The 27,321-nt window shown below is 34.4% G+C and overlaps 1 protein-coding gene across 6 annotated transcripts in view; it reads right to left on the bottom strand.

Moving 5' to 3' along the window:
- Positions 1 to 27,321, bottom strand: part of Atf7ip (activating transcription factor 7 interacting protein) — a 144,419-nt gene that overhangs the window by 72,121 nt on the left and 44,977 nt on the right. For 4 of the 6 annotated variants that reach the window (XM_005378990.2, XM_005378989.2, XM_013511438.1 and 1 more), the window contains 4 exons: positions 12,331 to 13,919; positions 9,194 to 9,280; positions 8,877 to 9,025; positions 7,212 to 7,349 (listed from right to left, as the gene is read on the bottom strand). In XM_005378990.2, coding sequence (XP_005379047.1) covers positions 7,212 to 7,349; positions 8,877 to 9,025; positions 9,194 to 9,280; positions 12,331 to 13,912 — 1,956 coding nt within the window. In that variant the 5' untranslated portion in view covers positions 13,913 to 13,919. Of the gene's footprint in view, positions 1 to 7,211; positions 7,350 to 8,876; positions 9,026 to 9,193; positions 9,281 to 12,330; positions 13,920 to 27,321 lie in introns of those variants that run through there. The other 2 variants (XM_013511437.1, XM_013511439.1) reach the window with 1 other exon arrangement.

The raw sequence follows: 27,321 nt of genomic DNA, 5'->3' as shown, positions 1-27,321 counted from the left end.
AATACATTAGGAAAATTATTAGTGTTTCTGGTAAATTACACATATTATACAAGCCTTTTTCATTATGAAAAGGTTAATGAAAGGGCACTTTGGAATATTCAGAACACATATGGGTATTTCCATTACCTGTTATGGGAAAAATAGTCTTCACTTACAACCTATTTGAGTTACAACCAGTCCTCACAAATGAATCGAATTTGTAAGTCAAGGATCCAAGATATATCATCAATACTCCTCAAGTACCTCAAAGAAATTGAAAGGGATAGAGTGCTTTCAAAGTCACTTATGGAAACCAGCATCACTTTGATCACAAAATCAGATAAAGATCCATCTAAAAATGAAAACTACAGACCACCTCCTTAATGAATACAGATGTAAAAATCCTTAACATTCTATTAGCAAATAATATGCAATACATCATCAAAATGATCATACATCATGACCAAGTATTCATCCAAGAGAGGCTAAGTTAATAAATGTAATACACCACAAAAACAGAAGGACAAAAAAACCACAATATCATATATCAATAGACAGAGAAAAGGCTTTTGACAAAAATCCCACTATCTTTATAATAAGAACCTCTTTTATCTATCTCTTCATAATAGGAACTCTGAAGAAAATAGGCAGAGCTGGACCATACTGGAATATGTAAAAACTATTCAAGACAAAACCATGGCTGATATCATACAAAATGTGGAAAAACTGAAAGCATTCCCTCTAAAATCAGGAACAAGACTAGGATTCCCACTATCACTACTTCTATTCAACACCATACTCGAAACATTAGCCAGAGCAATCAGGCAAGAGAAAAAAGGTAAACATTAAAATAGCAACACTGAGTCTGCTTTTCTAAACTTGAAGTCAGTTTTAGGAAAGGATTCTTTGTTTTGTGTTGTTTTGTTAGATAGGATCTCACTATATATTTCAGGCTGGCTTAAACTCCTGGCAATACTCCTGCCTCAGCCTCCTGAGCGTTGGGAGTACACGTTGGTGTGCACCACCATGCCTGGCTAGGAAGGGGTTTTTTAAACCGAACCCCAATTGCACAAAAAATAACAGCAAGAATCAACAAATGGGTTATCAAATTTAAAAGCTTTCCAACAGCCAACAAATCACTCAGAATGAAGAGACAACCTACAAGATGAGAAAACTGCTTGCGAGCTATTCCTCAGAGAGCTAACATCTAGAATATATGAAGAACTCAAAAAAATTAGACCACCTATAATAAAAGACTTAAGAAATTGGGGGCCAGGGATATAGAGCTCAGTGGCACAACAGATGCCTGGCAAGTGCAAGGTCATGAGTTCAATTCCTGATACCACCAAGAAAAAGAAAGAAATTGGCAAGTGAAATGAGCAGACACTTCAAAGAGGAAGACATACAAATGGCCAACAAATACTACATGAAAAAATGTTCAAATCTCTGGCCATTACAGAAATGCAAATTAAAACAATACTAAGATTCCACCTAAAAATAGAAAAAAAAGGTGATTATCATAAAGTCAAAGAGTAACAAATGCTTGTATGGCTGTAGTGAAAAAGAAACTTTTCTACACTGTTGAAATGTAAACTAGTACAACCATCATGGAAATCATATGGAGATTTCTCAATAAATTCAAATTAGAAATCCCATATGACCTAGCTAGTCCCCTTCTAATTATCTTCCCAAAAGAGCTACACATAATACTATAGTGATACATGCATACCAATGTTTACAGCTGCACAATTTATAATACCTAATTCCTGGAAGCAGCTGATATACCCATGAACAGACAAATGGATAAAGAAAATATGCTATGTATACATAACGGAATATGACACAGCTATAAAGGAGGATAAATTTGACACATTTGTGGGAAAATGGATACATCTGGAAAATAAGTGTTGAGAAAAATAAATTAGACACACAAGCTTAAATATTGTATGGTATCTCTCATTTGAGTTAGGCGAAGTACAAACAAAGAGACTAATAAAGAATGGATAGCAGAAAACAAGAGGATAGATCTCTTGCAAATAAAAAAGGGTGGAAGAGACCCAGGGGGAGGGAACAGGACAAAAGAAAGAGGGATTAAGTAGTATTAAGATATGCCATGTACAGGAACTCAAATGAATATAAAAGTTGTATGTCAAGAACATGAGCTAGGGGCTGGGGATTTAGCTCAGCGGCAAAAGCGCCTGCCTGGCAAGCGCAAGGTCGTGAGTTCGGTTCCCGGTACCGGAGAAAAACAAACAAAAAAAAAAACAAAAACAAACAAACAAACAAAAAAAAAACCAAAAAAAAGAACATGAGCTAAGAATAATAACAAAAATGAAAATGGGGAACGAGGATTTAGAGGTGGACAAAGGGAGGTGGGTAGCAAGGGGAAGGAAATGAAAAAAAGAAACAAGATGTATTATGTACATACCCACTCCCTCAGATGAATGCAAGCATTGCATACTGCTATGTACTAATAAAATTAAAAATAAAATAAAAAATTCAAAACATCCAGTCTTTAATAAAAGAGAAACAAGAAAGTAAAGCCAATTGATGGGGGAGGATAAAAAGGAAGCTCAGGCAATGCACTTAATAAACAAACTGTTTCAAATAATGCCCAAAGGAGCTAAGTGAGTCATGTGTAATTTACCATCAATACAGTGTTAGTGATAGCTAAGCAACTATACCGCATGAAATACAGTTAAAAAGAAGCTGACGTGATAGCTCAATGGTAGAATACCTGCAAACATGCAAATGTTTTCTTCCCTGAACCACAAAAGAAAAAATAAAAACCAAAAGAAAAATTAAAAGACAACTGACAGAACACATAGAAGACATGTGCAAACCATATGTCTGCTAAGTTTAAAATCCAGAATATATACAGATTTCTTAAGAGTAAACAAAAGAGCAAAAATCTAAACAAAAAAAAAATTAAAATGATCCAAGACTTTAACTGAAATTTTTCTAAACAAGTATTATGAAATATATACAAATATTTAAAAAGCACAGGCAAAGATGACTCATATTATTATTCATTAGAGAAATGCAAAACCAAAACCACCACGAGATGTGTTCACAACAGTAAGATAATATAACAAGAAAAAAATCCAGTGCCTTGGTTTATGAACTTAATTTGTTTTACAATTTTGGGGAAGATGGCTGCATTTATGTTTGCATGAGGAAGATGGCCATGGTCATGTCTGTCACCTGATGCAGAGTCTGCAAATAGAAGCAATGGAAGCAAACTGAGTTGTTTCCAAACAGAAGCATTCATGAACCAGGGTATTAGTGCAACAAGTGCTGAAAAGTGTGGAAAAAAATAACTCTTGCACTGCTATTAGAAATACAAAATAGTTGGGCATGGTGGTGCATGCCTATAATCCCAGTACTTGGGAGACTTGGGAGGCAGAAAGATCACTGTGTGTTTGAGGCCAGCCTGGGCTACAAAGTAAATTCAAGGCCAGCCTGAACTGCATAGTGAAACACTGTCTCAAAAAAAGTAAAAACTAAAAGAAATGTAAATGGCTCTGGAAAACAACTGGGTGCTTCTTCCATCACTTAAAGAAATGATCAACATATAAACTACAATTCCATACCTAGGTACACGTTCAAAAGATTTGAAAACACATATGCAAATAATGTATGAAAATGTTCATAGCAACACACATCCCAATAATCAAAGTGGAAACAACTCATACGTCCATTAACAGATTAATGCATTAACAAAATGTAGTACATGTACAATGTGTACACAAACACATGCATACACATGCACATTCCCTCATATAATGGAATACATAGTCATTAAAAGGCATTAAGTACTGATGCTTACTACAACATGGATGCTCCTGAAAAACATCATGCTATGTTAAAGTGGCTAGACAAAAAGCTAACGTGTTATCTGACTCTATCCATATACATCTGACTCTATTCATATAAAACATCAAGAAAGACAGAAAGATTATTGGCTGCCAAGGGCTAAACAAAGCAGGAAATGAGAAGTTCCTGTTTAATGGGCACAATGTTTCATTTTGAGCTGACCAAAAATTTTGGAACTGAATGGAGATGATGATTGCACAAATTACGAATATAATGAATGCTGAAAAACTGTACACTTTGAAAGTTTTTGTTATTTGAATTTTATTTCTGCAAAAACTCAAAATATTAGGAAAGCAGAGAAAGATGGCAACTAAGTTGGACTTGGTAATATTTAACCAAACAGCAGTATTTCAGAAATATTAGTATAACATTTTGGAAGAACATAAAAACTAGTGCAGAGTGGTCATGTAAAACGCTGGTACTATTACCATGGAACTCAATATTGATGACCTAATGGAAAGTGTAACTAAGGGAAAACCTACATAAATCCTCAAGCTTCTTTTGCTCTTAATTAACTTTTAAAATTACTAATTTGGGAGGTCATACAACAGAGCAATATATTATTAGTTTCCCATTACCTTGTTTGTAGATGAGACTTCGGACTAAAGCTAACTGGTTAAAATTGCTTTTAGTCACCTTGCCTTGTGCTCAGGGGAAAGATACCTTTTGTATGTTAATGATTGACTGCAAGGTTAGCTACTCCTGGGAAAAGGAACTAAAAAAGACATGACTCAAAAAACTTACTAATCAGTAACTTTTCTCTAGATTTACAGAACCCAGACCATCTGATGGTCTTCAGATAACATCAAAATGTGGGGTCAAGAACTTGCTAATCTTGTTCTTTAATTAAAAGTGGAATGATGTTTAATTTGCTGGGAAACACATTTATTCAAAAACCACACACACACACATATACACACACAGGGACTAACTTAGGAAACTAGGGTTGATTATGATAGCAAGGATATTCCAGCAGAAAAACAGAAAAGGAAAATTCCAAGTTACAAAATGGTTATGGAGAGCTTCATTGTACAATTAAGCATCAGTCTTCCTGCCCACTGTCCCCATTCCTTTCCCTCCCTAAAGGAGTCCTCTGTACCTGAGTTCTCCAAAATGGAGCTCTGAAGATGACTGCCCCTCTATTATGTCAGGGCCAGCCCCTGAATAAAATAATTTCCAATATGGCATAGTGATACATGCTTATAAGCCCTGGGACTCTGGGAGGCTAACACAGGAAGAACTCAAGTTCAAGCCCAGAGTAGGCAACTTAGCAAGGCCATGTCTCAAAATAAAAAGAGAAAACTAAAGAACAAAACAAAACAAAACCCACCTAATTCCTTTCCATCAACTCTTGTCTTTCTAATATTGGCTTTCAAGCAACAGGCAGATGAACCTGAGTCCAGTAACAAGAGTAATCAAACAACAGATCTCTCAGAAAATAAAAAAGTAATCTGGCAACTCAGTGTATATGTAAAATGACTGAGAGGAATTAGTTTCCAAGAACTCAAGAACTGTCAACAAGAACAATGGGAAGACACTCCTTCTAAAATTCTCCCAAAAATTCAAAAGCTGTCAGTAACAAGATCAGTGAGTTATTCATTTGTAGAGATCACTGGTTTAGCACTGGAAAGATTTAGTGTGAGGCTACAAAGAATCACCTAAGCACAAATAAACATTAAATGTTAAGAGATCTGGACTTGCACCTTAAATGAAGAATAGAATCAACAACTCTGGGCTTTAAAAACACAAAATAATAAAGCTGGGCGTGGTGGTGCATGCTTATATCTGAGCACTCAGGATGCTGACGCAGGAGGCTGACCACAAGCTCAAGGCCAGCATGGGTTACACAGTCAGTTCAAGGAGAGCCTGAATGATAAAGTGAACCGTCTACGGCCATACCACCCTCAACATGCCCGATCTTGTCTGATAAAGTGAGCCTCTTTCTCAAAGCATGTGTGTACGTACACACACACACGCACACACACACACACACACACACACACACACACACACACTAACTACACCAAGGAGACCACTGAAAAATAACCATTCTGTTCAATCTTCACTCATCTTCAGTTTTAATTTAAAATTTTCAGCAGTAGTAGTAAAATGAAAACTTATTAGATAACAGTATCACTACAGAAAGACCTGTGTAAGTTGAGCACCAAAATTAGCGTTGTCCTAAATGACCTATTACAAAATTATACTACATAAACATTATTACTAAAAAGTTTCACATCAAATAAAGTAAAAGAGAAAAGAGAAAATAACATTTACCCTGCAAGACATTCTAGATGTAGATGCTACTCAGATTTGCTTGCAATTTGGTTTTTAATTGTGAAAAAGTGATTTAACTTTAAAGGAACACTTCTCCCTCCTTTGTAAAACGTAGGTCCTGCAAGTGGTTTACAACTCAAAATTCTTGGAACTATGTTCATATTTAAAACAGGATAATAGGAAGTTTTATTTACTTATGACAGAATGAATGAACTGAACTGATTAAAATTTTCACTTTCTTAGCTTTGGAATGTATGTGCTCATTTTGGCAGGCCAGAAGCCATGGTACTGTAAATTAATATATACCTATGTTTAATAAAAATGAAAAGCAGTTATTAACAAATACAGGTTAGTAAGGTAACATTCTTAAAAATGCCTTGTAATAAGCAGGTTAATATAAAAAGAATCCCTCAAAAATATTATTTAGTACTAATTACAGCATGTGAGATGCTAGGCTTTCATTGGTGTCCCCCCAAAAAATTAAGAAGCACAAAGTTAGACAGTTTCTGATCTCTATTATGGGTTGAACTACATCATTTAAAGTTCATAAAAGGAACTAAGAAAAACCAGTACCTCAACATCATTATAGAGGTACCTAGTTAAGAAGAAGTAATCCACGTGAGGTGGATCCTTCATCTGATACAAATGGAATCCTTAAAAAGAGGGAAATCTGAACACAAACACGCATATAGAAACAATCCCCCATGAAAGTAATGTAAGAGATTGGGGTAATGCTCCTATAAGGCAAAGAACACTGAAAATGTCAACAAACCAACAAAAGCTACAAGAGAAACATGGAACAGACTCCTCCCATTAGCATCAGCCCTTAAAAGAACCAATCATCCTAACTCCTTTTTCTTACACTTTGATCCTCGGAAACTAAGAGATGATACCTTTCTGTTGATGAAACCACCCTACTCCTGGTACTATTTCTACAGCAGCCCTAGGAAACAATATATATTTCTTTTACTTTCAATACTTAGAATTTAAATGAACATTATAATTAATTTCAAATAAAATCCCAGAAAATAAGTTATAAAAATGATACATAGTTATATGATCAAAGTCAGCATACAAACCTGTAGTTCAGTAAGAACTGTCTTGTGCCTCTTGTTACATTCAATCTTTTCCACTCGTGTTTTCAATTCTGCCAAAGTCTTATCAAAGACAGCACACTGTAGAGCACACAATTTTTCTTCCAGCAACCACTGCATAACCTAAAGAAACACAAATCCCTTGGTTAGGCAAGGGCAATTCAGGAAGAAAAAAACACTATTAATACTATTAAGAGAGCAATGCATTAACTAATTTAACAAATAAAACATGCCTAACTAATTTAATAAATAAAATCCATATATCTACCTCAAGTGGGTAGTATATACTAAAAACAAAATTTCCAAAGGGTGAAAATTTGAAAAGAATTTCAAGTTTTAGCATTTTCTTCCAACACTGTCTTACCACATTCAAATCACTTAAAGGAAACTGATTATAGAACCAGTTTTTCAATTTTCTAATGCTATAGACTGATATTTTATCAGATGCACTAAGAATGTTACTAATTACCACACACTATAAGACATGTCTAAGTATACAAAACTGCCATCTCATTATGGACTCACAAAAACTGGACACTGCCATATATCCAAGAACCATTATCTGAATTAACAATGATCTAAAGAAAACTCACAGTGCACATAAAAGTTTTCAAAATTCTTTTATATATCTATACAAGCCTAAGACTAAAGATGCAATATTATCTCTATACACCAAACAAAATAAAACGTGCAGGGGTGGGGAACTTTTTTATTGCTTCATTCTTCCTATTTCTAAAAAGTGTAGATATTTGTACTGTATCATAATGGAAGAACCTTGATAATAATCTGGGCATGCTGGTGTACACTTATAATGCCTGCACTCTGGGAGGCTGAGACAAGAGGATCCTAAATTCCAGCTCAGCCCGAGAAAGAGCAATTTAGTCAGACCCCATCTTAAAATAAAAAATTTTAAAAGGTTTGGGGATGTAGCTCAGTGCAAAGACGGTGGGTTCAGTCCCTAGTATCACACAAAAAAGAACCTTCATAATACAATTTCACCATTAACCATGCATAACTTTGAAACACCAAGTTTCACATGCCTCCCTACAAAAGGCACTTGCTATAAAGATGTGTGTGCACAGTGTAAAATCCTGAATATTGTCATTTTTTGTATCTCTATCCTAAAAGACATAGGAAGAGGTGTCCAAAATCTTTATATGTTCCCTGTTGCTACCCCTTCTAAAGCCCTGGTCCTATCTTTTCAATACTAACTCTGAAGTACATAATTATTTTAGAACCAGACTTGTACCATGAAATGAGCTTATTATGAAGATTAAAATATTAACGTATAAAACACTGATGTTTTTCACTATAAAATGAAGTTCAGTATGGGAAGAAAAAAGAAAAAGTTCAAGCAGTTTAATTTTGTTACAAAAGAAAATAAAGATGTGTCATTGTTTCCCCTTCATTTTGAAAATCAATTACTCCCTCCAAAATAAATCATGTGGCCAAAAACAGTGTAGAAGGAATTTTAAAGTTCAATTATCAATGATAACCACAGATTTCTTAAGCTCAGCTACATTCTTCAAGTTCTCTTTCAGTGGTAAACTTAATATTTCAGTAAAACAGAGGATACTATAAAAAAAAAATTTAGAAGAATAAAGACACTGGTACTTTTTATTTAATATAGCTTTTAATTATTTCCAGCACCTTTTGAAGCTTCTGATTAATGTCTCCTTTGGCTGTAATCTTTACTTGAAATTCTGCCTCATACTCCTCTTCAATATAGCGACGACGACGTTTGGACTCTACATTGTCCATGTCTTCTGATTTAGAACGTTTCCTTCCAGGAAATTCATCTGAAAACAAAAACCACAATGATTAGCCAGGTGCTTTTTTTAAAGTTTTCATGATCTTTTTAAAGTTTTTCAATTTTTAAAGTTTCAATTTTTAAAGTTTTCAACGACCTTAAAACTAGAAACAATAGGTTATTTTTTAACTACTTCAAGTTTGTTTTACATGCATACTTTTCTCAGAAGGTCTTTCATCTTCTTCATCTATCATTTGCTCTTCTTCCTCGGGTCTGCTGTCCTTTTCATTCTTCTCTACTTCTGCTAGAATAAAAATAGAAAAGGAAATTTTTTTCTACTAGAATTCACAACAGTTCATTAATTTAGTTTTTGGTGTAATTATCAAATGTTAACCTTTAATAAAGCCAGGGTCCCCAAATTGTAAAATTTTGTGAAGAGCACAGAAACATCAACTGATTTGACTGAATTAAATGGCCAGGTCTACATTCAACTGTTCTGCAACTTACAGTAAACTCCATATGGAATGATATTACAGTTTTGTTTTTTTGTTTTTTTGTTTTTTTTTTTGAGACAGGGTTTCACTACATATTTCAAGCTGGCCTTGAACTCACAGTGATCCTCCTGCCTCAGCCTCTCAAGTGCTGGGATAATAGTCATGCACCACCATCCCTGCCTAATATTACAGATTTTAAAACAAGCAATCTTATTATCAAGTTTCTATCATTAACAAGATTAATAAAATATAAAAACATTATAAAGCACAGACCCTTTTACATTCAATTATTAAAACTAATATAAGTAGCTATGACAATTACCAAAATATTATAAACTACTAGTAAATTCAAAACTAGTATTTTGTCTAGAAGGTGGAATGAAATTATTTTAATAGTTATAGGGTAACACATAAGGTATGGAGAGGTTATCCTAAATGCAGTAACTATTTTACTTAAAAATAGTACCTATTTTGGTAATAGTGTCAACAAGTGAGTTTGGTATTTGACATATATTACCACACAGCCTCAGTAAGATTGTGATCCTGTATTTTAAATATTTTTGCTAACATATAGATAAGGAAAATAATGTTCAGGAAGGTTAAGCAATGTTTGTAAGTGGCATATAAACTATGAAAAAGAGTGTTACCAAACATTCTGTTTAAAAATTATAGGGCTATATTATGCTACAACAAATAAAATCACTGAGGTACTACAAATGGCCTTCTGGTCAATCAACCCATCGCCTTATCTAACTTAATCAATACATGATGGATAAGGGGTACGACAAATCACTTAAAAATTTCTATTTTTTTCCCCTGATATATATCTGCAACTAGCTCCTTGGTGGCTTCAATCACGCACAAAATATAAAATGTTTTACTATATTTTACAGATAATATTAAATACGCAACCACAAGATATGCAGCTATATACATAGATATAGATATATAGATATAGATATGGCCCCCAGTATCAAAATTCTGACAAAGATAAAATGTGCAAACTCATTAAAATCACAAGCTGCAATTTGCTATGATAATTTTTTTTTTATACAGACTTCCATAATGCTTTTTTAAGGACCTGCCCCACTGCCGCATTCTGCATAAATACCTACTGGATAAATGAACGAAATTCATCTTGAATACTGTTCCCTGTTACCTTTCCAAAATACAAATTTCCTATCATTCTCACTTAAAATCCTTCAATAGGTCCCTACTTATCTCATAATACTTCAGTATTTTAACACCAGTCCTTCCTTCATGATATGATGTGCTTTTCTTACAGTATCAATTTGGCGTTTACTCTACAAATGTCTACTGAGCACTTACTGTGTACCAGTCATCACTTTATCCTGACAACGGTGGTAAGAGCAGTTAAGTACTGGATTCTACATCTATTCTGAAGGTAGTGCCAACAATATTTCCTAATGGACTGAATATGAGATGTTAATAGAAAAGAATGGCTCCAAAGTTTCCGACCTGACTAGCTAAGATGGCACTGCCAATACAGGGAATAAAACTCATTAAAACCCTACGATGTACAAATACAGAAAGGAAAGGATTCCTGAATATACTTCGTGCTCTTATAAAGTTACCCTCCTCTATGTTCCCAGAATACAAATACCACTCCACTGTATTCATGGCCTTCTATTTAATAGCCTGTGATTTAGCTAGGTGTCATGGCATACCCTTGTAATTCCAGCACAGGAGTAGCTGAGGCAAGAAGACTGCCATGAGTTCAAGGTCAGCCTGGGCTACACAATGAGTTCAAGTCTAACTGACCCACATAGTGAGACTCAGTCTCAAAAAAAAAAGTCTGATTTAGTTCTTACTTACATAAAATCCCTAAAACTAAAAGGGCCCAGTCTGTCTCTCAACAGGCTTGAAAAATGTTCTTTAGAAATCAAAAGCTATCTCTTAGTAAGAAAAAAAATCTTTACCTCTAAAAGCTAACAGGATATACTGGGAAAAAATTTTCCTCTGTATTAGGCTTGCCTCCTTATTTCTAGTTGACATGATGCTCATAGGAGCAATTCCCTCCTCCTCTTACTGATTCTAAGTCTAAAAGAACATCATAAAGTAGGATTAGAAAGGTATCCGTGCTAATCTGAAGAGGACTAAAGAAGTGTCTTATAGTAATTATGCTTTGATTTGGCCAAAAAAGGAATAAGAATGTTTATCATTCTTTTTTCTCTACAAAACAATGTAAGAGTTCAGACATGCAGATGCTGATAAAATCATGAAGTTTATGTTTATATAAGGAGTTTAGAATTAACGTAAAAGTAATATGAACCTCATGAAAAAGAGGGAGGTCATCTAAGAGATAAGAATAAGAGAGTAGACTGGACAGAATCAAGAGGACAGAAGAAACAAATGGATAAAATCTTTCCGGCTTGTGGAACAATGGTAATGTTACTCCCCAAACCCCCCAAAAATTTTAAAAATGAGGTTTCATTGTAAAGATTATTTGAAAAATAATTCTGCTTGCAACATGATGGCAAGAAAGAACAACTGCTGGAATTTCAATCAATTATGTATTGATTTACATTGTTATCACAGTGTTACAGAAGTCTGTCTTATCTGTTCCTACACAAAAAGCCCTTTCTGCACAAGAGCTGTATTTTCTACTTATCTCCCTTCTTAGCACTTAGCAAAATGTTGCTCACAAAGAGGGTATTTTGTAACTGAATTCTAACTATGAAGTTAAGAATCAACAAAGTTAAGACATCCTTCTGTACAGTCACAACATTCTCAACTCCTTCTGCAAGTAAAAAAACTAAAACTTCATCAGAAGGTATTTATAAAACATTTAATCAAAGCTGATTTTAAAAATTATTTATAATTTAAATAACTTACTAACCTGGAGAGCATGTTTCATTTTGTGATATAACTTCAGACTCATCTTTCTCACAAGAAATATCCTCTTCATCAGAAAGGACCAAAAAGGCTTCTTTAGGCAAACTCTCACTACTTTCCTGTTTGGATGGTGAACCAAAAGAAACTTCCATTTTCTCTTCCAAATCTGGATTTGTCTCATCCATTGGAAGGAGAGATGCTTTAGAAAAGCAAGTAAGTTCATCCTCAGTAGGTGCAAGTTTTTCCAAAATGGGAATAATTTCATCGGTCTCCATAGAATCAGTATTTTCTAAGATAGTCTCACTTTTGTCACTTTGTATAACATTCTCACTAATGGTCTCCACAAGGTCTGAAGAATTTTCATCTTCATTCTTTTCACCTGGGTCAATTTCCATACTGCTAGATATAGCCTCTTCTCCAAGAGCAAGCTCTGTGATAGGATCTTCACCCTTCTTCCCATTTTCAGGTGTCAGATCTGAACAAATCATTGTATCACCTGTTTCTAGAGTTTCTTCATTACTATCAACATTACTATCAGCTTTCTTTTTCTCATCAACTGAGTCCTTATTCTGAATTTGGCCTGAATTTTCATCATCCTCATTTTTTTCAAGAAATTCATTATCTTTACTGCTACTTTGTTCTGTACTCTCAGTTTCAACAACTGGTTCACAAACTGGTGAAGAACTTGGTTCGAAGGTGGGATCAAAGGCTGATTCAGAAGTCAGTTCACTAGAGGCCAATTCACCAGAGGCCGGCTCACTAGAGGCCAATTCACCAGAGGCCGGTTCACCAGAGGCCAGTTCACCAGAGGCCAGATCACCAGGGGCCAGTTCACCAGAGGCCAGATCACCAGGGGCCAGTTCACCAGAGGCCAGATCATCAGAGGCCAATTCACTACAGGAAGGACCATCAGAGGGTGGATCACCAGAAGCTGGATCACCAGAGGATAGATTATCAGAGGCACAATTACCAGAAGCTGGTTCACCAGAGGCTCTTTCACTAGGAACTGGTTCATCAGAAACAGGTTCACCAGAAAGCAGTTCACCAGAGGCAGAATCACCAGTGGCAGGATCACTAGAGCTAAGTTCTCCAGAAGCAGGGTCACTAGAGGATGCATCACTGGTGGTGAGATCACCAGAAGTAGAATCACCAGAGGCTGAATCTCCAGTGGCCAGCTCACTAGAGGCGAGATCACCAGAAGCTGGCTCAGTGGTTAGTTTAGAGGCTGGTTCAGGAGTTATTTTATTAGGAGACAAAGGTTCATTTAAATCATCATCTGGCTTGTTTTTTACATTAACGTGTGGAATACAGGGTTTTTCTTTCCATTCTGTTTTACTTTCTTCAGAACCAAAACCAGTATCTTCAATGCCATTTACCTTTTCCTTATCTTTAATATAATCTATATTTTCCAAAGGAGAGGTTGGGTCCAAATCTCCATTTTCATGGCTGCCATTTAAAAGCTTGACATCAGTTTTCAATAGTTCTTCTTTGACTTTGTATACTGCTTCAAGCTGCTGCCGATCACTCACTCTCATTGTTTTTCGAGCCTTAAAGACTTTTTTCTGAGGTTCTTCTATACTGTCCATATTGAACCTTTTAAAAAAAAAAGAATTTAATAATTAAAACAGAAGTCACCTAATTATAGACTTCCTCGTCAAGAGCAGCAAACAGTACACGCTATATAATTCTGAAATAATGACATAAAAGAACTTGATAATCCTTGTGTATTTAATTATTCACCTAATATCATGATAATGGAAACAGTCCATATTAGATCAATTATTATGAAAATCCAGCCCAAAAAAAGACCACCTTTCATTCTCAGAGCATTCAGGGGTCCAAAGCAGAAAAGGAGCACAGGAGTAAATGAAAATAAGAAAAATAAAAGTGTAAGAATTAAAACAGTAAGGGACTAGAAAAGAAGCACAGAAGGAAGAATCAAGGTACATTAAAGTGAAGATTACATTTATAGCCATACCTAATATATTCACACGACTTTAACAAGAGATTATCACTAAGAGAATGAAAACAGTACCTGTGAATTAAAATTTTAATCCAGCCCAGCAGCAAAGATGGCAAGTTGAAGGTCACCCTGGACAATTTAGGGAGATTCTCTCTCAAAATTAATAAATAAAGGGCTGAGGAAGTAGTTCAGTGCCTTGTGCAAGGCCCTGGATGCAAGCTCCAGGAACCCCCACCTGATACATATACATACACACACGCACATACACATATACACACGCACATACACATATACACACACAATAAGCAAACTTCGTTTTAAAAAGAAAAGGAAGACAACTCACACAATGGGGGAAAATATTTGTGTGTTACATATCTGATAAGAGACTTGTATTTAGAATGATATAAATATATTTGAAAACTGTTTATACATACATACATACAAACAGAAAATAAGCTTACAACTCAACTTTTTAAAAACCAAGTACTGTAACCCAAATCTAAAACTGGGTAAAGGACTTGAATAGACATTTCTACAAAGGCGGCAAATAAAGAGATGCTCAACATCGTATCATTAGGAAAATGAAAATTAAAACCACAATGAGGAAACACTTCACACATAACATTACAGGTAATAATCAAAAAGAATAGTAAGTTCTAGCAAGGATGTAGAGCAACTGGATCTTCATACCATGCTGGTGTTCTGTAAAATGGTGCAAGCTGCTTTGGAAAACAGGCAGTTTCTCAATAGATTAAACACAGAGTTGCCGTATGACTCAGCAATTCCACTTCTGGAAATCCACCCAAAACAAAACAAATACGTCCATACAAAAGTATGTCCACAAATGCTCATTGTAACATCATTCATACATGGTAGCCAAAATTGAAAATAATCAAAACATCCAATAACCAATGAACAGACTAATAAAATATGGTATATCCATACACTAGAATATTATGCAGCCATAAAAAGGAATAGAGTACTGACATATGATACAACATAAATGAACCTTGAAAATATGACGGATGAAGCCAGTAATAAAGACCACACACTGAATGGTATCATTTGTATGATATGTCCAGAACAGACTAATCTAGAAAAATAGAAAGTAAATTAGTGATTACTTAATGTTAGAAGATTTGGGATGAAATAAGAGATGGCTGCTAAGTGCACTCCTATAATCCCAGCACTCAGGAGGCTGAGGCAGAAGGATTACCACAAGTTCAAGGCCAGCCTGGGCTACATAATATATTTAAGGTCAGCCTGAATGCCACAGCAAGACTGTGTTTTTAAAAGGTTAAAAAAAATACACATATCTGATGTGTTATCACAGTAAATTTTGCTAGACACTTCAATAATTCTATTGTTCAAAGAATGAATTTTTGCCAGGCATGGTGGCACACTCAAGGAGGCTGAGGTAGGGGGACCACCACGAGTTTGGGGCCAGCCTGGATTATATAGTGAGTTTTAGGGCAGCCTCAATTATAGAGTGAGATCCTGTCTCAAAGAAAAATGAACTTGGGGCTGGGGATTTAGCTCAGCGGCAAAAGCGCCTGCCTGGCAAGCGCAAGGTAGTGAGTTCGGTTCCCAGTACCGGAGAAAAAAAAAAAAAAAAAAAAAAAAAAAAAAAGAAAAATCAACTTTTACCCTGGCTGATGTTTCTGTTTCACACTGTTTTCTAGTTTCACTGGTTTCTGTAATATTATTTGTTTTCTCTCACTTTCTTGAATGAGTCTGATTTATCATCTTTCTCTTTGAGGTTCAAGCTTCAACCAGTAGTTTTCAATCTTTCCTCTTTTGTAATGCATAAAACACAAAGCTATAGAGCTTCTTGTGTCACACATGTTTTGATGCCTCATAATTCCATTATCCTATTGAAATAAGTGTACTGTGGTATCTTCTTTCATCTGAGTTAGTTAGCAATGTGTTCATTTAAGAGTTAATACCTTATAATCAATTGAAATGCATTTTTAAAAATGCAGGTTGCCTTTCATATCCAGAAATTAAGTAATATTGATTGTAAGCAAGTCAAGACACATTTGCGCTTTACTTCATGCCCACTGAGGTAACCAACTGATGAATTCTGTCTGCCTAATCTAAATGAATGCTTGGTACTAGATTACTGGTTGAACAGTGCAACCACTTACCCCTGAAAGAAAGTCCTAAATTCCAGTACCTCAGAATGTGACCTGATCACAATAGATGTAATTAAAATAAAAGTATCAGGTGGGCTCTAATCCAACATGATGGTGTGTGTGATGGGGGGCGGGATGTTTTGGTTTGGTTTGGTTTAATTTTTTGAGATGGGGTCTCACTCGCCCAGGTTGGCCTCAAACTCACTGTGAAACCCAGACTGGTTTGAACTCACAATCCCCCTGCCTCAGCTTCCCAAATGGTAGGATTGCAAGCACTTGCAACTGCACCCAGCTGGTATCCTTTTAAAAAAGGGAGAACTTAGCTCAGCAGGGTGATGCATTTCTGTAATCCCAGCACTGGTGAGTCTGAGGCAGGAGGATCATGAGTTGAAAGATACCTGGGCTACATAATAAGTTCAAGTCCAGCATGAACTACATAAAGACCCTGTTTCAATCAATCAAGTGGATTCATTAGGATAGGTAGGTAGGTATGTAGGAGAAAATTAAGGGAAAAATTTGGACACAGGCATGCACGTAAGGAGAATACCATGTGGAGGCTGGAGTTACACTGCCACATGCCAAGAAATACTAGAAGCTAGGAAAGAGACCTAGAACAAATTTTTCTTTATATCTTCAGAAAGAACGTGGCCCTGATAATATCTTAATTTTAGACTTCTGGCCTTCAGAATTGTGAGACAGTTAATTTGTTGTTTATACATTTTTGTGATGTGTGTACATTTAACTGACCACTAAACAGAATGGAAGAAAATAAAGAATCCTCTCAATAGATATAGAATACCCATATGAAAAAATTCAAAATTGACTCATATTTAAATTTTCCAAGAAACTAAGCACAGAAACTTTAATACAGCATATTTACACAGAAAACTACAACTGTCGTTAACAGCCAAGACAAGGTGTTCTGCAGCACCGTTTCTATGTTATCACATGGCCGGTGCAATGAAGCAAGTAAAAGAAGACAAAGATCTGGTGCTCCTGGAAAACGAAAATGCCATATCAGTTAACAGTGGAGTAAAATGTCTTTTAAGAACTAAGATGTATAGAAGGTAAAAATACTGCTTTTACCCTGCTATCCACTTCCTATAACCATTACCCGTTGAAATGACAGCAGGATGTAACTGTTCTGGTTTGGGGGAGGCAGCTTCTGATAGGATGCTCCTAGGTAGGCCTCAGTATCTTTAAAATCTGATCTGATGCTTGTAGCTATGCCACACTGCTAAAGGACATATAACCATGTCACATTCAACTCAGATAATTGTGCAGTTATCTGTTGCAGTCACAGCAGAATGCAACTCATTCAACTGTGCAACCCATAAAATATCAACCATTCCCACATTCCTCAAAGAAAGACAGCTATTCCTTTATCAATCACAGCTTTGCCTTGCCACTATCTGACTTCCCTATACAGATAAAATGTATTAAGATATGTACTTCCTAATCACCCAATCCAAACTGAGGGTCCACTTCCTTAAATTCTCCCCCAAATAACCCAATCTATACCATACAATAAACAAATCCTATACTATGTTTTGTTCTAACATCCTCAATGATGTACATTATAGTTTCCCTGTAGTGAGCATTCTTCCCTCCCTGCAACAAATAGTAAATTCAACTTATTCAACAGCAATTATGTTTATAGTGTGGCCTTTGGCTGGTAGGCATTAAACCACAAGCCTGGCCTATCTGCTAGAGATCAAACAGCTTCATAATCTACCCCTTTGTCAGTTTCTACACTGTAATCATACATTCTCTCAATTTAAGTCAATAACTTATGACATATTTCTTCACCTACTTACTCTTTTTATTTAAATTATGAAATTGAATAAAATTATTTAGAAAAATTACCTTTCAGTTAAACAGAAACTTCAAGCAAAATTATCATGGACATTATTTTAAGGGTTATTAATTACAGTCTAGAATTTCAACTTCAAGGTTTTTCCCATTCCAAAGTCACATTAACTGCAAAATTTTTCTGCAGAGAAGATACAATGAAAATTTTCTCATTTTCCTTGCTGACTCCAAACATACAAAATAATTACATTTATATTAAGTTAACTTTGCAAATACTGAACTGTAATTATTTTAGACTTTGATCTCAAAATACAGGCATTTCTCAGATGTTATATGAATAGTTAACAGTTACCAAATGTTGCATTAAAAGTATATTCCTTAAAAAAAATTTCCCTAATACAAGAACATGAATGCTATATAAATTCACAGATTTAAATTCCAGTTCTCTCGGGCATTTTGCTGTATGACACTGAGTAAGTAACCTAATATTTCAATTTCTTAGTTTCAGTTCCTCTAAAAAGAAAATAGTACTTGCCACAGAGTTTATGGCAAAGATTGAGATTTAACTAATTAACATTGTTAAGCATTCAGAATGTAGTAAGCACACAATAAATGTTATCATCATTGTCTATGTATATTCAAGATAATGTTTTTAGGCATAAATGAGTCTTAGACAAATTTCTCAAATATTTTTGGTATTTTATATATTAAAATGTTCAATATGTAAAGCTCACATTTAATACAACTAGCACAAAATAACGTTTAATAAAAATAAATATCCAATATAAACTGGTTTTGACAACAAATCATTTAAGTTCAGGAGTCATAAAAGCACTGCAAGAAAGAGTAACAGAATAACTACCATCCATACCCACAAGGGAGCACACTATAGCCATTTACCAAATCTTTCATGGGTTCTAAGTATTATGAAAAACTGACAAAAGAAGGAAGTAACATAAGCAACCAGTTCAAACTAGTTCGGCCATATTTGTCTAAACCAATCAGCAATCTGCTTTTAGAAGTCTATTTTGCATAAGCAAAGCACATTTTAAAAAGATACACATTAGAAGAGGGTATATTACCTGAAAATAAGTCTCTGTGGCTATGTTACCAGAACAAGACATTTCTAAAGATCATTTTAAATACTGTCACCTAGATCTAAGATGCCATTCATAAAATTCTGCAAAATAAATGGTACTTTTGAAGGTGGCAATACTAGAATCATGAAGCTTTCACATGGTTGTAACTTGTTTCATAGAAATGGCGTTTATATTTTCAGCAAGAAAATGTCTTCCATATTTAGAAGCAACTGCAAATGTGATAAACTAGTACCTTTTTCATGAGAAAGATGTATGCTCAGATTCTAGAGCTTTGGGCAAACACTATCATTAATTAAATCTTTTCTACAGGACTTCATATTTGAATACCCAGAGTAGTGTGTGTTACCTGCAAATATGTCTCTGGCTTGTAAATTTTTGATAAATTATTTCTAAGGAAAGCCCAACAAGCCACTTCTTCCAGTGAAAACACTTTCTTCTCTGCTTCATCCTCCTCCACCCACTCCTTTCACTCTTCTAGCAAAGAGATCATAGCTATGAAACAACAAAGGGAAGCTGTTTTGTTTTAGCCTACAATCTGTCTGCTCAAAAAGCTCAAGAATTTAAGTGGCTGTTCAAGAGCTGCTCACAAACTCAGCCAATCAGATGCCAGCATTCTGATTCCTGCCCAGCAACAGGAGGCGGACAATAAGGTCAGAGAAACATAGTTAAAGAACTGGATCTGAAATACCTCAGTGTGGTTCTTTGTCTTAAGTAAGTAATCTAGAACACAGTTTGCATAAAATCCTAAATCCGTATGATATGCATTAAATATACAACACAAATAAATACAATTTACGTCTTTCATGCTACTTTTCCTTGCTTTAATACATGTCCATGAATGTTTCTGGAAATATAAATTTCCTACCTTAAGAATGAGTCATCATGGACAATACCTAAGAACAATTAGAATCTGCGAAATTCAAATGTAATTTTTTTAAATTCATAGTTCTTACATTTATAAAACATTTACAACTAAAAATTCCCAACTCTAAAATGATGTAATTAATTTAATTTTCATACCTACCTACCACTCTTCTTAAAGATTTTAAAGTCCAAAAATTAATAGTTTTCTAAACTCAAAGGACTTCTATGAATAGCTTGGTAAAGTGCTGTATTGTCTACTGCACTGAACTGATTCAGTTTAATTCACATAATAAGATTAAAATGTCTGATTCTTCTCTATTTTAAGTCGTGTAACTGTAATTATTACATCCTTTTCTTCTTAACTGCCTTTCATAGCAGGTTACAAAAGGTGATAGATACGAGCTTTCCTTCTGAAGCAATTAAAGAAGTGCGGATTATAAACTAAATATTCATATAAAATTGAAGGGAAATTTCTTCTACTACATCATTCTACAAATTTTTAAAACAATACTGTAAAATGAATATAGAAAATTTTTTCTCAAAATCACTGTGTATTAGATTTGCTTAGTAAATAATTTTTTTAAACAAACCTCATTCCCCACCCCCTTCATTACAGATGGCTCTTGTAATTTTTCAAACATACCCAAGAGGGAGCTTGCTGCAGCCATACTTTTAGTTTATATAATCTCCCCACAGGAAAAATAAATCAACAGCTGCTTCAATGCTTCAGTCCTGCAAGAGAACTGAAATTCACTGTCTGATTGGTTCAAAGCCGTACTTGTCTAAAGCCAATCAGACATCAGCAACACAAACCCTGCCCAGCAACAAGGGAAGCAGATGAGGGCAAGTGCTCCACCAAGACTCCAAGGGTGTGAAAATAAAGGAGAATAATGAAATTGAAACATTAGCACCCTAAATTAAGGGGCTTTGTTTGAATGGCAGGTTTATGATAGGATTTTTTTCATCTTACTTAAAGAAATGTAAGACAGGCTTTCCAAACAGCCTTAAAACTAAGGTCTACCAAGATTATTATGTCAAAATGCACACACACACACACAAAATACTTCATTATCTGATAAAGTTTAATAAAAAATAATACTTAAGCAAAAACTCTGAAAACAGTAAGCGAAACCATTTAAGTGAATGTACACTTCTGTCTTTGACAAACCAAGGCACTCCAATAACATTCATGCTGTGAAAATAGTGTAATTTTCTGAATGGGATGCCAAAAATAATTTTTATTCAAATTTGTTTTATCTGACTTAGCTAAACATGACTCAGTAGAGCTGACTAATAATGACCTACCCTTAAATAATCGTTTTAATAACCACTGACGATTCCTAACCTCTTTAAAAATACATCTCTGTTAATCATCACTGATGATTCCCGTAACCTCTTTACAAATGTGACTGCTGCTGGATTCCTTAACTCAATTCTTGGTTAAGAAGTACACTTTTATTTTGAGCTGCTAAATTTTGCTTGAGAATTTACAGTATTACTGAAAAATAAAATCTGGGTATTCTACAACAAATGCTAATTAGCTATATCGTTTATTGTCAATTAAGTGGACTAATCAACCTGACAGTGCCATGGTTCACCCACTTTGACCTCACTTGCACAAGTTTAGTATATAGACCTTTACATATCTTAAATACTACATATCTTGTCATTTTTGTTTAAAATTCACTTTTTTACAGCTTTAGTAAAACATAATTACTACTTTTCATTAGTTCTGTTAAAATTCCACAATGACTTTCATCGTGTTCACGTTTTTTGTTTCCTGGTTACTCAAAGCACATCGTACTATTTATTACTTAAGGATCCAGAGCTTCCTGTAGTTCACAATTCTTCAATTCTACTAGGCCAATGATCACAAACCTTTTAGAGACTAAGTGTCCAAAATGTAACCCAAAACCCATTTATTGCAAAGTGCCAACACTGCAATTAATCCTGAATACTGAGGCTTTAGCTTAGAAAAAACAATTCATACATTAACATCTTTTGTCTTAAAAGAAAGGCAATACATGTGCCATAGGTTTACCACCACTGAATGTGGCTATGATTCTTCTCTCAAATGGCATAACAGCACTGTCAGTAGCTTCCTGACACCTTACCCCCACCCAAGAAAAGAGATAAAGAGAGGAAAAGGAATGAGGGACTTTAAGGATAATAAGCCGTCAGGCTCCCCAGTCTCTAGTGATCCTGACATCATATATCATTATATCTTCTATCATCTTTACCTTATGTTTTGGAGGATCCCTCGGCTCTGCAAACTTTCAAAAATTAAATTGTCATTAATTCTGAAGGTTTTTGGGACTGAAAAACATGTATGATTATGAAAAACAAGGACTCAAATATTCTGATATTCAGCACTGGAAATAATATTGTTTGTTTCAGTTAAAAAAAACAAAAACCTGAAAGATGTTTCTTATGTACTGATTAGTCACAAATTCAATAAATTACTGAGTGAGCAAAATACTGTACCCCTCAACAAATAAGCTCTCTGCCTGGCATCAACCAATTGATATCAGCTTAGACATTACAATGTGGAATGGAATATCTTCAAACTAAATTTTTTTAAAATAAACCTAAACAAAAAAAAAAATTTAATCTCTACCAGCAATTCCTTAAACAAAATAGGACCAAATCATGCTCTTGAAACTATGGTTACATCAAAACCGTAATGGACACTATAGTCTAACTTCCTGTTGCATTCACTGCTATGTGTTGAGAAATTGCAGGGTAATCTACCACTTGGAAAAAAAAAAAAAAAAAACACAAAATACCTTAAAATCACTTCTTAAAGTGTATTTTGGGGATCATTCCATTATATGGAAAATTAAAACAGATCTGATACAAAATAAATGCCTCCTTAGAATACATTGGTCAAATTACAACCCCTTAGAAAACTGTTCAGTTCCCCATTAGCTTACCCAGCTCTACCACCAGGTAAATAAGGAGTACAGTTACTTCCTCAGGAATGTAAGAAATCATTTTTCCAAATACATGCTTCACAATTTGCTTGGATGAATTAAAATACCCAAAATTCTTTATGAAAAACTGGAAGTTGTAAATGTTTCAAATATCAGGAAATAGCTTTTCTTATTAATCCAACTGCAGGAAAAAAGTAGAGGGCTTATTTCCCTGTATCATTGAGTTTTATTAGGTAGTAATGCAGAAACAACAGTAAAACCACCCAAAAAGGGCGTGAAGAAAAGAGACAGGAAACAACTCCATTTATAATAGCTTCAAAAATCATAAATGTAACAAGCAATGTACAAAACTTCTAAGAGGGTAGTACCTAAAAATACATAAAAATTTTTAATTTCAGTAATAGAAAATGAAATAACCTACTTTAAAAATGGACAAAGTACTTCAACAGACATTTCTACAAACAGCCCAAAAAGACAATAGTCCAGAAGCAATAAACATGAAAAGATGCTCATGAGGGAAACGTAAATCCAAAACTACAATGAGAGAACCCTTCACACTCATGAGAATAATTATAATCAAAGAGAATGAGTTCTGGCAAGAATGTGGAGAAATTATAGCCTTCATATAATGCTGGTAAGATTGTAAGATGCAGCTGCTTTGGAAAACAGGCCAGCAGTTCCTGAACATGTTAAAAATAGAATTACCATTCAATTCAGAAATTCTACTCCTAGGAATATACCTAAAAGAAGCAAAAAATATAAATACGTGCAAAATCCACAAATGCCCATAATAACATTACTCAGCCAAAACTTTAAAAACTAAACATTCCACAACCAATGCATAGAAAACCTTTAGTAGATCCATACAGTGGAACTATTTGGTCATAATAATATATGCTACAACATGGGTGAACTCTGAAGATATGCTGGAGGAAAGAGACCAATCACAAAAGGTTACACACTGAATGATTCCACTTATATGATATTGTCCAAAACAGGGAAATCTAGAGATGGGAAGCACATTTAGTGATTGCTAAGGGCTGGAGATCTTGGGAAGAAATGAGAGGTAGCTGCTAAAGAGTACAGGGTTTCTCTTTGTGTGATAGTAAAACTGCTTTAACCTTGTGATGATGGCTACACAACTCTGAATATGCTATAAATCATACTTTAACAGGTGGTCTGTATAATATGTGAACACCATCTCAATAAACTTTTTATTTTTTAAAAAGAAATAGCAGGACCTCAGGGGAGTGTTTTGTTTTTTAACTTAACGCTCTACTGGGTCACCCTTCTAGTAACACTGGAGGGAAGGGAGGTGGTATTAAGAAAATTGAGTGTTGATTCATACTTTAGAGGATTCACATTTCTAGGTCAGTAAGTGCATCTGCAATTACACAGTAATAAAAATGAGTATAAGTAAACTATCACCAGCATTGTTCCCTATGTGCTCATTTAGATAAGCCAGTTACCGGTTTCCTTGTCCTAACTGGAACTTAATTCTATGGTATGCTTATCTTGTAGGATGACAGTAATGTGCATAACACACACGAGATGAAAGAATAAAACAAACAAAAAGTTCCTTCCAAGCACAAAACAAATGAACACTGTAAGTATAATTATTAACAGTCTTCTGCACATGGCAAATACAATTAACTGTCTTTTACCAGAAGGACCAGAAAGTCTCCAGTGAGACAGACACGTTCTCTTCTATTACAGACTGGTCTAACCCAAAGCCTTGGGCTGGGGATGTAGCTCAGCCACATGCTGCTTCCCTAATACGCATGAAACTCAGATTCAATCCTCAGTACAGCTGATGCATACATACATACCTACATACACATATACATACAAAAAACCAAACGGCATTATACAAAATCAATGTGATAAATGCTTCTTATAATGAGGTATATTTCTTAAACTTCTTGGAGTTTCTTACGGCTCTGTCACATCTTATCAATAATTTTTTTCTCCATATGATATGTCTCTTGTCACTATTTACTGTATTTGCCAGTATTTTGAGAAGTAGCCTTTTAAAAATAATCATTATAAATGGACTCTAATACCTAGATTTATATATTGTTTAATGAAACACTTTGGCACTTCTCATCATGTATCTCCCATAAAATTACTAAATTTTGTGCATTTAAAGCTTTGATGTCAGAAAATATCTTTAACATGCTGATATTATGATGTGCTTCTGAGGTAATTTCACAAAAGAATAAAAGCATAGTCTGCTATTGTAATAATAAACTACACAGTTCTGGAAACAGGACACAATATTGAGTAAAAGAATGTGTTACATACATACAACTGATAACTGAAATTATTTTTAAATGAGAAAAGCTATTCTTTTGAAAGGCTAAGTTAGTGATATAGAACATTTGAATAAACTAGTAAACTAATATGCTGGCATGTTTCATATAGAAAATAATAAAATGTATTCACATATACATTGCCTAACAGGCAAAACATAGCATCATTAAAATAAATCAAATCTGACACTAAACAGGCATTTTTCAACCTTTACAAAGCTTGCTTAGTTTGATTTCCTATTTCAAAAACAAAACACATTTTTAAAAGAAATCTACTTTGTTTATTATTACATGATGATGGAAAATCCTCTTTGAAATAATAAACATAGACCAAAAAGAACCCCTTACAGCCATCTTATCCATTCTTTCACAAAAACTGAAATACAATTTGCATAGTCACTGTGGTTGGCTAATGAAAGCAAGGTCACCTAACCAATCAGGAAGCTAAAAACTGTGTAACCATAAAAGGAGAAAGTTTAAAGCTGCCTGGCAACAGCCTAAGTACAGAAACAACATACTAGTATGAATCCTAGATTAGATGTGAACACAAGAATCAAACCACCAGCTAAAACATTTTCCTTTCTTAGGGGAAAATATGTATCTTACAAATTATCACCTAAAACATTAATCTAACACCTTTTCTTATTAGATGTCAATTAAAGAAAAAAAAAGCTAAATCAAATAAATGAGCCACTTCCAAGTAACATACTAAGTCTGTATTATTTTACTTATGTGTATGCACATGTACATATACATGCTCATAAATACGTAATTGTTTTTCTCTTTTCAGAATAATGAGGCACTTGAATCTAAACTATAAATTCTCAAAACTGGAATATTACTGCATTTTTCTAGAACATTTTTTCTGAAATTATTTGAGAATCCGATTGTTTAAAAAACTGTTTAGCACAATAGTTTGCATATTACAATTTAACTCTGAAGTGTATTTTAATCCCCAAAGATTACAATTTGTAGTCTAATGTCACAATGATGAAAATAAGATTCTAGGGTGGTAAGAAATTACCAGATTTCTTCTACTTGCCACTCCCAATACAATTTTTGGTGAAATAGTAAATTAATTTAAAAATTTCTTTACCACTATTATCTAAAATGTATAATGAATTCTTACATTTGACAGTGAAAATCTAAATACTTAGTATGAAAATTATTACATGAAGGGCTTATTTTTATCATGAATAAGGATTACAGACAATGCCTTTAAAACATAAGAACACAGAATGGTTTTAAGTAACAAAAACTCTACTGAAGAATGGATAGAAATTAAGCAATCCAGAAATTAAGCAATCCAAAGTCTAACACTCTTTAAACACGTAAATATCATAAAAAAACATAAAAAATACACTTTGCTTTTTAATTCTTATTTTTATTAGTAATACATAGCTGCAGTACATAACAACTATATTCATCATGGGAAGTTGTTAGCTGTAGATAACACATTTTAATTCTTTTTATGTTCCCATCCTCCTCTCCTTCCCCACAGAAAATACTATACTTCAAAAACTCTCTTAATCTTTCTCTTCTAAATTATCATTATCAATGAGCCAATATTCTCCACCCAGTCTTCAAATATATTAACTGATTATGTTCTGTTTTCACCTAAATCTGTCCATAAGGTATGCTTGTTACTGAACTCCATTGTATATTTTTATTATATATTATGGAATTCAATTAAATTTTGTGTAAACCAATGAAATCTGAATGCAGAAAAAATAAAGAGCTGCTATACATGCATCCAAAGAGAAAGTGATGCCATACAGAAAAAACAGATCAGGGGGGTACCGAGGATTTAGCTCAGCAGCACAGCACCTGCCTGGCAAGTGCGAGGTCGTGAGTTCGATTCCTGGTACGGCAGGGC

The sequence above is a fragment of the Chinchilla lanigera genome, unplaced genomic scaffold (assembly GCF_000276665.1).
Source record: "Chinchilla lanigera isolate Chin_1 unplaced genomic scaffold, ChiLan1.0 scaffold00012, whole genome shotgun sequence".
Lineage (NCBI taxonomy): Eukaryota > Metazoa > Chordata > Mammalia > Rodentia > Chinchillidae > Chinchilla > Chinchilla lanigera.
Note: the sequence above shows the minus strand (reverse complement) of the source record. Positions and strands in the feature narration are given on the sequence as shown.